This window comes from Amia ocellicauda, chromosome 19, assembly GCF_036373705.1.
Source record: "Amia ocellicauda isolate fAmiCal2 chromosome 19, fAmiCal2.hap1, whole genome shotgun sequence".
Lineage (NCBI taxonomy): Eukaryota > Metazoa > Chordata > Actinopteri > Amiiformes > Amiidae > Amia > Amia ocellicauda.
Genome location: NC_089868.1, coordinates 12125757 through 12138493, shown reverse-complemented (window position 1 = coordinate 12138493; position 12737 = coordinate 12125757). Strand labels below are relative to the sequence as shown.

Sequence of the window (12737 nt, the reverse complement as noted above, 5' to 3'; positions counted from 1 at the left end):
AAATGATACGCGATGGACAGTTTGTAAAGGAAACATAACAGAGACAGCTCCGATGATGGACTTCGACGTCTGGTCATGGACATCAGTGCAGAATATGCAGATTCGAGATATAACAAGGTGAATGGAGCGTGGCAGACAGGTAGGGTATTTCTTACACATACACATGCCTCATGGAAAGTCAGATTGGGAAAAATAAAGGCATTTAGGTCCTGAATCATTTGCGCTAGTGGTTATAAAAATAAATAATGAAATATTTGCTATCCATACTATAGTTACAGTCGGTTACAATGCAACTTGAGTATTGTTTGTCTGGTGTCCACTATAAAGAAGATTTACATGTCAATGAAAGTCTGAAATGCCAACGTGAATCAGAAAGCAAAACCTGATATAATAATAATAACAAACCCACTATATATGTATCCCCACTGATCAATTATGGAAATTCCACTATCAGCAATGTGTTGTAACAGGAGAGACGCACACTTTTGAAGCACCACATAGGCTATCCATGCTCATAACTCATGCAATCCACTTCACTCATATTAACTTTGAATGATTTGGGATTTGACATGTCAAAAGCGCTCTGTGGCTCCCTGCGAAGGGCGCTAAACAAATACAAATGTATTGATTGATAGATTTCTGATAGTCTAGTAAATTAAGTTTAAAGTAAAGGTATATTTTTGACCAAGCAAACATAAATATTGCTCGTTTCCACAGCAGTATGTATGGACTGGTTATTTCATGACTTGGGAACACTGATACAAGTGCAAACATCACCTTAAAATCTAGTAGGATTTCACTGTATTTTTATTGCCTTCAGAGTGAGTTTGAGCTCACAATCTGAGTGCACTACAGGTTTCCATTCTTCATTTCGGTAATGTATCAATGTATTTTAAACGTCATGTTTTTACCACTGGATAGAAATAGACTTACCATGGCAATACACATCATTCCCACTAGATGGAGAAGAAGTATGAATTTCATTTTAAACCTGTAAGACTTACACTTCTGCACCATCAGGCGGATATTATGTGAACTGCACTGGAATGTTTTTGATTTTGTATTCATCTTGGAAAGGCTTACAGTTGATGAAAAACAAAAGCAATCGGATCTTTATAGGTTATAATGCCAGTGCACTTTATGATTCATACTGCTACTTCATTCCGTACTATCACCGTGGGATACGGTGCATTGTGTCATCACGCAGTTGTGACGTCACAATGGTTCAAGAGTTCTAGATCGCTCTACTTATGCCATCGTATTCAGTTCCAGAGCAAACCCACAAGAGAGCGGACATCCCTTGAGTTTGTGGAAACGTCATAGCGAAAGCGGTGTTGTCAGTGTTTTTAGAGTTTGACATCGCTTGACTACAGCATAACGACAGTTGTGTTGTGTCTGTTTTTATTGGTTCGTGTGGAGGAGTGAGCCGGAGACAGACAGACAGACAGACAGACAGACGGACGGGTGTGCGTTGTTTCTGCATCGGCCCCTCTACTATTGACAAGACTACTGCGAAGCGTGAGTATGACAACTCCTATCGGGATGATAACTAACTGCACAGGGGAGTTTTCTAACGGAGACCAACACGACTTTTGCGTCCTGTATCAGGAACTGAAAACGTGTGCTTGTATGTTGTTGTCAGTCGTTGGTGCACATCTGAAACCCAAAGCTGGCCGCTGTGCCCCGGTGGGTTTGGGTGCTGTGGGATGTCACAGGAGTAAGATGTGTGGATGTGAAAGTGTCGCCGCTGACACTGCAACTCATTGGCTCATTTTAGAGGTTACTATTGTAAATGCAGCAGCTGTGTGTGCTGCTGTATGACATGGTGGGCAACTTGATCAGCAAATATACACGGACCCCTCCGTTATCATTACCGAAGGTCCGTTTGGCGCAGATGTCCGCAGTTCGGTGCAGGTCTGCAGAATCCCAGCGCTCCCATTGGTGGAGCCGCGCAGATCCGCGCAGAGCAGCGGAAATCTGCGCTACACGGACGCGTCCTCTGAACATATGAAACGCGCTGTACTGTGCGTTGATGGGTTGTAACTTTAGAAATGTCAGTCTTGTGCATTGTGTTACTCTTTTATTAAATACAAATGTCTAATTGTTAAATGTTTATCATCCAATCAATGCCCCATGTGTCTCTACACTTTTTGACACCTGTTTTACAAAGGATGTAACTGTAGCATCAAATTGCTCAGACTTCTGCATCCTTTGCTTGGCTATATAAGTTCTAAAGACTGCAGAAACACTGGCAGAACTTAGTTTCTGATTTGATCTACATCAGAATAAAACCAGTTACTTTCCATGATTGGAATCATAAATGTCAAAATGCAAACTATCCCCATTGCCCTGAGCCATGAGGTTCTGAAAGGTCAGTCCCTTTAAACTGTTCACGGGAGCTTTATTTGAAACTGTGTAAGTCATTTTATATACAATTTAAGTGATGCTCTGTCACGTGTCATGATGAATTGAATACAAAGTCGGGCTGTGCATTGAGCAGAATGACACCTTTTCTGTTGAATCATTGATCGTTTCCTTACCTAGCCTTAGAGAGCCGAACAGGTGGTAATATGTTGAGTGTTTGATCAGGATGCCAACTTGCCATTGCCATGCAGTATGTAGTGACATGTATATTAGGTTTGGTGGCATTAAATGCTATGCTTTAAAATGCTATTGATTGGCTTTGCATAAATGCTGGCTGCCCACAGGGTGAGCTGTAGGAAGAGGGTTCCAGACACTGTGCTTAAATCTTTTGAGGAGGAAACAGAGATGGAGAACTGAAGTGTGTTTGACAGTTTGATGGAGCCCATTGGAGCAGGATGTCTGTTTGATGTATCTAATCTCCTCTTGCTTTTGCTAACTGCTAGGGTCCAGAGAAGATGGGGTTCAAGTCATTCTTGAGGCTGTCCTACACATTGCCTACAGTGCTGGGGCTCATTTGCTGGCGGTGGTGCACGTCTTGCTGGAAAGAGCGCGGCACCAGTCACCAGGCAGAGGAAGGTGCTGGAGTGGGGCTGCCTGAGGCACACAGCCTCGCTCCCTCTTCCAGCCACGGCATCGAGGAGAAGAGCAGCAGGGGGCAAATGCAAGTGCATTCTGGTCTCGAGGACTTTGAATGTCTTGCTGTTCTGGGCAGAGGGGCGTTTGGAAAGGTAAATCCCAGTAATCAAAGTCATCATGGTTATTATGTGGGGCAGTTCCAACAATCAGTAGTTCAATAGAACATGTGGAGAAGAGATATCTGCTGGACACCAGTTTTCCTAAAACATATATTTGTGGACAATTAAGAAATTCATTTTTAACCTTTAACAAAACCTTTGTGTGTGACTTATTAAAGTACAGCATTAGTGAGGATGTGTTACTAAATGCTTGTGTTGTGAATGTAGATCCTGGGGTTGGGAGTGGAGTTTGACCATCTTGATTCTGTGTTGCTTTGATAGGTGCTGCTGGCTGAACACAAGAAGAGCAGAGAAATGGTGGCCATCAAAGCGCTAAAAAAAGTAGACATTGTGGCCCGTGATAAGGTTGACAGGTGAGGCTTCATTTTTATTTTATTTTGTAAGCAGAACAAATATCAATAAACCTAGTCATGTTTTAATGCTACACACTAATGCACTGCATTAGCAAAGTCTTCATTGACTTTGTACTTTCTTACTCTGCAGGAAAGCTGCCATTTTGTTGCTTCTGCACCTGAGCTCTTTCTAAATATATACTCACATGCTGTCTGTCTTTTGTCTCACCTCAGGCTCAGGTGTGAAAAGAGGATTTTGGAGACTGTCAGCAGTGTGCGGCACCCCTTTCTGGTGAACCTCCTGTCTTGCTTTCAGACGCCACAGCATGTCTGCTTTGTGATGGAGTATGCGGCGGGAGGAGAACTCTTTGTGCACATTCAGACAGCCAGGTTTTCGGAGCCCCGGGCCGTGTAAGTGCAGAATTGTCCATCTCGGTAGAAAAGCTCGCTCTGCGAACAGTGATGATGTCACCTGAGGGGCATTTCAGCACTGTGCAAATTATTATTCCTAACCATTGGCCTCACCTCCACATAACAAAGCAAAGTACAACTAAATAGGCTAATATGATCATGATCACAAAAGGAATGCAGATGTCGTTTTTGGTGTCTGTTTGTAGTGTCTTTCAGATCCGATGACATGGATTGCTGGAGTTCCTGCATGGACAGGAAATTGGCTGGTTTGGCTCATTTACGTTTGAGTGCAATCAGCTTAAAAACCAGTGAGGACAAATATTTGAACTGTGCTTTTGTCGTTGGTCTCTTTTCTTGAACAGATTTTATGCGGCTTGCGTGGTGCTCGGCTTACAGTTCCTGCATGAGCGCAAAATAGTGTACAGGTAAGTTATCAGACATCAGCAATTCTTACCATATATGAAGATGAGAAAATCTACAGTCTCACAGAGATCAAGCACAGCCTAAACTATTCACCGATATAATTTAATTCCTCTTATGTTTTGATTGTTATGTTATGATTTATTGCGACGCTCACAATAGAATGTCCTAAAATCAGTGTGGACATGTACGTGATTGCAAAACGTTTGAGAATTGTGTTTCTGACAAGTTCTCTCTATATTCTGCAATCCAAGTGGTTATACTGTGTTTTTATTGCAGGGATTTAAAGCCTGAAAATTTGGTGCTGGACTCAGAGGGCTATCTGAAAATCACAGACTTTGGTCTGTGCAAGGAAGGTACGTTATAAATCAATTGTATTGTTTTCCTAGTTTGACTTTTTGTATAATTTCCTTTTGTACTACTAAGTGTTTTTTCCCAACTTTTTCTTGCTAGGCATGGGTTTCGGAGCTCGAACTCATTCAACTTGCGGCACTGCAGAGTACATTGCTCCAGAAGTCGTGGCAGAGAGGCCTTACACCCGGGCAGTGGATTGGTGGGCATTGGGTGTGCTCATTTTTCAGATGCTGGTTGGTGAGGTGGGTATTCTAAATAGAACTTCATTTTTTACCAGTTGATTTAGAAAATTACAAATATCCAACTTGACTCACCTAGGAATTTCAGAATACTATACATATCCTCTAAAATACTAATGCCACCTAGGCAAAGTTAAATCTATACCATGAGAGCCAGTTGGGTTATAATTCAAGCTTCGATTACGTAATTAGAGTATTTGAAAATTGAGTCAGGTTAGCTTCTTGGTGGGATTTCAGTTATTGCAGCGATGAACTGTGTGCTCTATCATTTATCTGCTTTAATAAGTCATGTCTAAGGTGTGCACTGACCATTGTGTTGTGCAGTAGACAATATTTGTGTCTGTGTGGCTCTTGCATTCCCATGCTCTGAATGTGAATAATCAAAGGTTTGGCCTGAAGTAAGCCTTTAATGTGCTGTCCTCTCTCTCATTGTGCCTGTAGCGTCCTTTCCAAGGTGTCTTCAGAAGAGAGGTGTTTCACAGAATTGCTAAGGCTAAAGTGAAATATCCTCGGTTCCTCTCCTCAACAGCCACCTCCATCATGAAAAAGGTCTGTATGCCAGGGTTATTCTTTCTTGTGACAAATTTTTGCCTCCAGCTTGTCCCTCTGTATCCTGCTTATAACCGTAATGAATGGATGTCACTGTTATTGAAATGTTGTGGAATTGCAAAAAGACACAGTGATTGTAGCAGTGGAGTGAGATTCACAATAACAACGCAATTCCAACATATGCTCATCTGTACTTCCAACTACAGGAACTTATTTTTAACATCATGTTTCAATTTTAAGTACATTGATGGAAAATAACGTGCTCTCCTTCTTGTTCTGAATCATCTGCAGCTTCTGAATAAAAGTCCCGGAAAGCGCCTTGGGGCAGGGAAGAGAGATGCCGAGGAGGTGAAGAAGCATCCCTTCTTCAGAGTACGTTGGCGCACACATCCGCTCTACAGCCGCTCTTTCACATGAAGGTGGCACCGCCTTACCCTGACCGTCTTTTTATTCGTCTCTCATTGCAGAGTATGGATTGGCCAGGGCTTCTGGAAAAGAAGGTGAAGCCTCCTTTCATTCCTAACATCCAAGGCCGGGAGGATGTCAGCAATTTCAACAAGCACTTCACCTCAAAAGCCCCAGTCCTGACTCCATCTCACCAGCACCGGGTCCTCACCGAGCAGGAGGAGGAGAAGTTCCAGGACTTTGGCTTCACAGCAGATTGACTGCTTGCAAATTACGTTTTTTTTTTAATATGAAACGGCGGCAGTTAACCCGCAACCCGGATGCTGCTCACCCCAGCTGCTCACCAGTCTGCCCTGGAGGTCTCACCCGCGTGGGGGGCTTCTCTGCCAGCTTCCTCTGCACTACAGCCCACACAAGTGTCTCAAGTTTGGAGTTCTGACCAGTGCCCACGCCAGCTGGCGCTGACCACATGTGCGCCTCAATTCATCCCCAACAATTAATCCTGTTACAATTCGTTGTCTTAACATCAATTAATGTTTTTAATTGATACATTAATTTGAGACTATAACCCCAATAATTAAGTTTTATGGAATTAGTCAGAACAGCCGGCAGCGAGGCTGCAGACTACTTAAAGCAGGTTTCATGTTAAAGTTGTAGAGCAGTTGGTACAGTGGCTAGAGAACAGCACTGTGAATTTGGTGATCTGGGTTTGATTCCTGATTTGTATTTTTTTTTTAAATTAATTTCCTTGAGTTAAACGGTATCAGAGTAAAACGAATAATTACAAGGTGATTAATACAGATTTTAAATTCTCCTAATTAGAATTTTGTTTCAATAACATGGTTCAGGTAACATGAACTAGTAGCAAATCAGACAGCAAGGCAAATTCACTCATTAATATCCAGTTAGACTGGATCATTATTCGAATTTAACCAAGCAATGTAAGAAATCAATATTATTATTAATAATAATAATAATAATAATAATAATAATAATAATAAGGAATCCACATATGCACTGAATTTAACGTGTAAGTGAAAAAATAAACAAATTAATAAATTATATTTGTCAGAAGGACTGACCCTCCATATGTAGCACTGTATTTTCAAAAGCCTTGTATTTGTTCGTTCTACTCTGATAACATTTAACTCCAGGAAATTAACAAGTACTGATCAGGAATCAAACCCAGATCACCAAGTTCACAATGCTGTTCTCCAACCACTGTAGCAACTGCTATACAACTTTAATGTGAAACCTGCTTTAAGTAGCCTGCAGCCTTTGCTGACAGCTGTTCTGACTAATTCTATAAAACTTAATTATTGGGGTTATAGTCTCAAATTAATGTATCAATTAAAAACACATTATAATAAATAATACAAAATAGTTGTGTGTCTGTGTGTATATATTTATTTATATATATATATATATATATATATATATATATATATTGTGACAAAGAGGCTCCCTCAGGTGCTTCTTACACACTCTTGAGCAGGAAGGATACTGTAGAAGCCTCTAGAAGCATCTCAAAGATTAAATGAGAAACAACTAAAATAGAACTAAGACCACCCTTAACCCCCTTCTCTCTCTCTCTGCCTCTGTTGTAAACATATTGAAATGAGTCAGCTTCCTTCCCGTTTAAGGGGGGGCTCTGCAAAGCTGTGAAGACAAGATGTACTAGATATATGTTTGTTTGTGCTATAGATTATTTGCCTTGATATCATTCTCTTATTCGGTGGGCTGGCACCCAAAATATACGGGTGTAGTCCCCTACCATTGGTTAGAGACACAGGACTGTGTGTGTATAAAACTGTATGCTCTCTGAACTCTTTAAGGAAGTTGAGACAAATACCTGCGTGTCACCAGTCGATCTTCCTTCCGAGCGCTCGTAAATAAAGACTCTGTTTAATTGAAACATCTTGAGTCTGATTTCTGAAAATAACTTAGGGGATTCTTCAGAAACTGTCTGTTCAAAGCGGTTTCTGGGTTACCTGGGTCAATGTCTATAATTTCTGCCTTATAAAGCACAAGTCTCATATTCCAATAGCCAGTCCAAAGTTCAGTACACCAAAATAAGTTCCTCCTCCAAACAATATATATCACGCCAGAAAGAAAGTCCCAACAAGCAAGGGTCATACGCAGTAAGGTCTATCCTTTTGTCTTCCAAACAACACACAAACTCTCACACACAGTGTCCTCCTACTACCACACCTTTCCAGGAGCAGAGATCACTTTATATAGGCATTGCATTAGCCCTTAATGCCTGACAGGTGAGTCTGCTGCCCTTTGGAAACAAAGGACCTGGATGCTTCTTGGGGAATGTAGTTTTTTTAGCAGCTATGATTTTGTAGTTTGTAGCTCCTATAATAGCGCCCATCCACTACATGGCCATGCACTTTGCTACAATATATATATATATATATATATATATATATATTTATATAGCCTGCCTAGTATATATACACATATATGTGTTCTATGGCTCTACAATAATTTGGTTACAAATGATCAAGTGGAGAACATGTAATGATGGGGGCAAATTGACAGGGACAAATTGTCACGGGATGAATTGTCATGGACCCGCTGTCCACCCTCAGGCAACTGGGCTCCTGCCTGCGTCCCAAGGTGCACACACAGCAGACCCCAGTCAGGGAGAGGGCACGCTCTTGCGGCACATGGTTCCACATGCGGCCACCTCACCCTGCCCCCGGAGGATGGCCACGCCTCCTGCACCACACGCCTGGGGCCAGACCACCTGTGCAGGGCACTGGAGGACCCCTCCTGTGTGAACAGACACCACTGCTTGGAGTGCATCTCTGGGCGGCCCTCCTCAGCACATTTTCGTAATGCCAGATTGTGCCAAATAAAGACTTGATGCTTTTAAAACAAACACTGAAGTGTGATATCAAGTTAAAAGTCAACAACTTTCTTGACTACTTTTGAATCTCTAAATTAACCAGAAAGGTGCATTTTATTCAATGACTGATTTTTTCCCCCCTGTTCTTGTATTAAGAACACTAGTAGGGGACCTCAGGAAATAGATACAGGAACAGGGAGTCAAGTCTATTACCAATTGCTGCAGCTTGCGCCGTTCCCCCTGCAGCGCTCTTCTGCGTCTCGACTGGCTCTTGCGCTCAGCTTCTCACAGACTGCGGACCCAGTGTGTCTCCTTTCCGTCTGACTCCATTCCCCTTTTCACTGGTCAGCTCCCTCTCACAGGGCCAGAGAACAGGTGAGAGCAGTCCAGCTTTGGGGGGCACCTGTGATCAGGGACAGGTGCTTGGCGAAGGGCAGAGGACCATGGTTAGTGATAAAACACACAGCACTCAATAATTCGATTACATCAAGAAACACACGTAAATAATAAACAGTGGTAAAGGAAAGGAACAGTCAATAAAACAGCCAGACTTATTCCAGGTCTGAAGGGAATGTCCTACTGAGAGACTGAGGGAACTGAACCTTTTCACCATCAAACCAGAGGAGCTTTTCCACATCAGCAGGGACACACGGACAGAAAACAGGAGACACTTCTTCACACAGAGAGGCGTCACAATCTGGAAAAAACTCCCCAGCGATGTGATTGATCCTGGCCATAATCCTGTCCAGAATATTTTTTTTGCCTAATAACAAACTACAATTCAGTCACATTGAATATGTTATGTAAGTATTTAGTATTTAGGAAGTACTTATGTACTGATGCCTTGTTTGTAAAGCCACATTCAGACAACCCTCCTACAACACCCTGCTTCCTTGGATTCACAGATAAAAATCTTGACAGAATCTTGTCGGATCCTTTACAATCCTTTAGGATCCTCACTTGATGTATTGTCTGTACTGTTACCTATAAGTGGGTTAATGGAAGAAAGTCAAATACATACAGTATAATATTAATATGGTTTAATGTAACATTTATTGTAATACAAATATACTGTAATAATACCTAATAAGTTTAATTGAATTCTCAAATCATGAATAATTCATATTTTACATGACAATGATCAAGATCCTACACAACTGTAATTTGACAATTCAGATCATCTTATTTTGATAGTTCGACTAGTTTATTGCCAGTCTGACAGTTGGGTATAAACATTAAGATTCTAAAAAGTTAGCCTCCTCACACATTCTTGGTCAAAGGTGGCTTAACCTGTTTTTGTTGTGGGCAAAACACGAAACCGTGCCCACGATGTGGCAGCGAGAGTCGAGTGCTACAGGTGCATGAGGAAGAATAAGCTACCTCACTCACACCAGATCACAGAAACTAGGGAGTTCAACTGATGATCAATATGATATATTCTTTTAAGTTGTTCCCTAATTGGGAAATCGGGAAATCACAGATAGATCTGTTTTAGTTTAGTATTACACCTGGCTACATTACAACAGCTCTTACTTTGTGTCTCTGCCATGATGGATCCATGTCAATACAGACGCTGGAATTAAAGATACCCTGCTTCCCAAACATCTGGTTTTGATATCCAAGAAGTGTGAAAAGGCTAAAATTCAGAGGGGGTCATTACCCTGGAAATTGGGTTTAACAAACCATTTAAACAAGAGCAATACATACTTGGAGTTGTACTCTAGTTACAAAAACATGTTGAGCTTGAAGAGGCCCCAAATTCCTCGTCCGTACATGAGGTTACCAAAGAGCAAACCAGCTTCTACCGGTTTGTACCAGATGCATCTCTCTGCAGACTCACAATACAAATTTAGTACAGAACATATGTTCTAGTAAAACCACAAGAAGATGGGGAAATGGGCACACGACCCCCCTTTGCCTATCTAGACATGCGTTAGATATGTGTGGAATATAAATAACAAAATGGCTACATATGTCTCCATATTTGGGCATAAACTAGAAAACATTGTTTTAAGCTTAATCAGGAAGATAGTGAGGATATCATAAGATAGGGAGTTGTCTCCCCCTCATTGGTTCAAACTCACCCTGTCCAGGATAGCGCAGTATGTATATAACATCATACAAGCTCTATGATTTTAGGGAAGTAAGGACAGAGAACTGTGTGTGTGTGTGTTTTACTTTCTCCAAGCAGCTTGACTAAAGACTGTGTTTGATTCAATCTACTCTACAGTCTGATTTCTGTTACAAGTAATTAAAAAGGGGATTCTTCACGCTGAATAATGTTGATATATAGATATCAAATTTACAAATTTACATTTCATATGATATATCGAGATTCATCAGACCAGGCCACCTTCTTCCATTGCTCCGTGGTCCAGTTCTGATGCTCACATGCCCATTGTAGGCGCTTTCAGCAGTGGACAGGGGTCAGCATGGGCACCCTGACTTGTCTGCGGCTACGCAGCCCCATACGCAACAAACTGCGATGCGCTGTGTGTTCTGACACCTTTCTATCAGAATCAGCATTAACTTTTTCAGCAATTTGAGCTACAGTAACTCGTCTGTTGGATCGGACCACATGGGCCAGCCTTTGCTCCCCAAGTGCATCAATGAACCTTGGCCGCCCATTTCGTCGGTTCACCGCTTTTCCTTCCTTGGACCACTTTTGATAGGTACTGACCACCGCAGACCGGGAACACCCCACAAGAGCTGCAGTTTTGGAGATGCTCTAAATCATACCATTTGACAATGTATGTGTTGTTTCATACAAATCGATACAAATGCATCAACTATCCCATCCAAATGTTAGACAAGAGTCTTGTACTATGATAAATGTGGTCGTTATTTATACGTTTACTTTTAGTACATTTTAAAACGTCTTTTTAATTACACTAGGTTAAGAAATTCCAAGATGGCGAATTTGTTAAAGAATTACATGTTTTTGGTGCATAAAAAGTCAACGTTTAGTTTTTTTGGTATTGCACATATCTAAGTTAAGGCATAATCTAACCATTAAACTGTATAACAGCTTTAATAATTATTTTTCATACTTGTCCTCATCGCTCCACAGAGGCCGAGGCTCCTTCTTCAAGTCGGACGGGGAGGCAGAGCAGGGATTGCGCTTCCAGGGCGACTGCAAACGTCTGCTCAAATCTTATTCAAGGTTCACTCATTCCTTGCTTTCAATACATTCTGCATTTGTCCACTGCTAGCTGCTGTGGATTAATGACATGCATTTCTTTGTGTTTTGAACTAAAGAGTGAAGAGGACACACTGAGCTAGGCCACAGACACTGTGAATAGGACACACTGTGAAGAGGACACACTGAGCCAGGCCACATATTTTAAATTCCAGTCTAATGCTGAGCACTTTGTAGTGAGATAGATGTGATGGGAACCCTGAAAAATATTCTTTAATGCAATACATTGTAAATATGATCGAAATCCTATTTCAGGTACAACTATACAACATGAAGGTGAAGTGAATTTGGATATTTGCTGGGTCAATAGTGGTCTTAACTCTAGACCGCACATACTGAAAATGACTGAATGATTTGAAACGATTTGGGCTTTTTATCCCAGGTTGAACTTGCAGGTAATAAAGGCCTCTTTCATTAATGAAGCTTAATCATTATGGTCCCATTATGCAATAAATATAAATGTACAGGTCAGTTGTGTAATGTCTGAAACCAAAAGTACATAAAGAGTTGACTTGCAATTTTTAAGAAGAATGGCAGTATTAAGGGAGAATCATGGCTTCATGCCAGATTAATATGAATTTATTCTTAAACCTACTGCAGCTCTTAGAGTAATTTAGAGTGCAGTATCCTTTTATATAATAGAGGGATATAGTTAGGATACAGGCTTGTACTTATTTTTGTCATTTGATAAAATGTAAAGAAGTGACATGAATTTGTGTGTATATGTATGTATGTATGTATGTGTATGTATATATATATATATATATATATATATATATATACACTCACCTA

At 41.1% G+C, this 12737-nt stretch overlaps 1 protein-coding gene across 1 annotated transcript; it reads left to right on the top strand.

Moving 5' to 3' along the window:
- Positions 1-2873: 2873 nt before the first annotated feature.
- LOC136714895 (serine/threonine-protein kinase N2-like) lies at positions 2874-6149 on the top strand. Its single transcript, XM_066692523.1, has 9 exons — positions 2874-3152; positions 3441-3532; positions 3746-3922; positions 4285-4347; positions 4622-4698; positions 4796-4938; positions 5377-5484; positions 5776-5856; positions 5952-6149. Exons 1-9 carry the CDS (start codon positions 2880-2882, stop codon positions 6147-6149), a joined length of 1212 nt encoding a protein of 403 aa, XP_066548620.1. The 5' UTR covers positions 2874-2879.
- Positions 6150-12737: the final 6588 nt, after the last annotated feature.

What these genes read in the sequence shown, in the direction of transcription:
- LOC136714895 (XM_066692523.1), top strand. Translation starts at nt 2,880, where the DNA reads ATGGGGTTCAAGTCATTCTTGAGGCTGTCCTACACATTGCCTACAGTG. An exon ending in TTTTCGGAGCCCCGGGCCGT is followed by an intron (nt 3,923 to 4,284) that starts GTAAGTGCAGAA and finishes TTTCTTGAACAG; the next exon opens with ATTTTATGCGGCTTGCGTGG. An exon ending in CTTTGGTCTGTGCAAGGAAG is followed by an intron (nt 4,699 to 4,795) that starts GTACGTTATAAA and finishes TTTTCTTGCTAG; the next exon opens with GCATGGGTTTCGGAGCTCGA.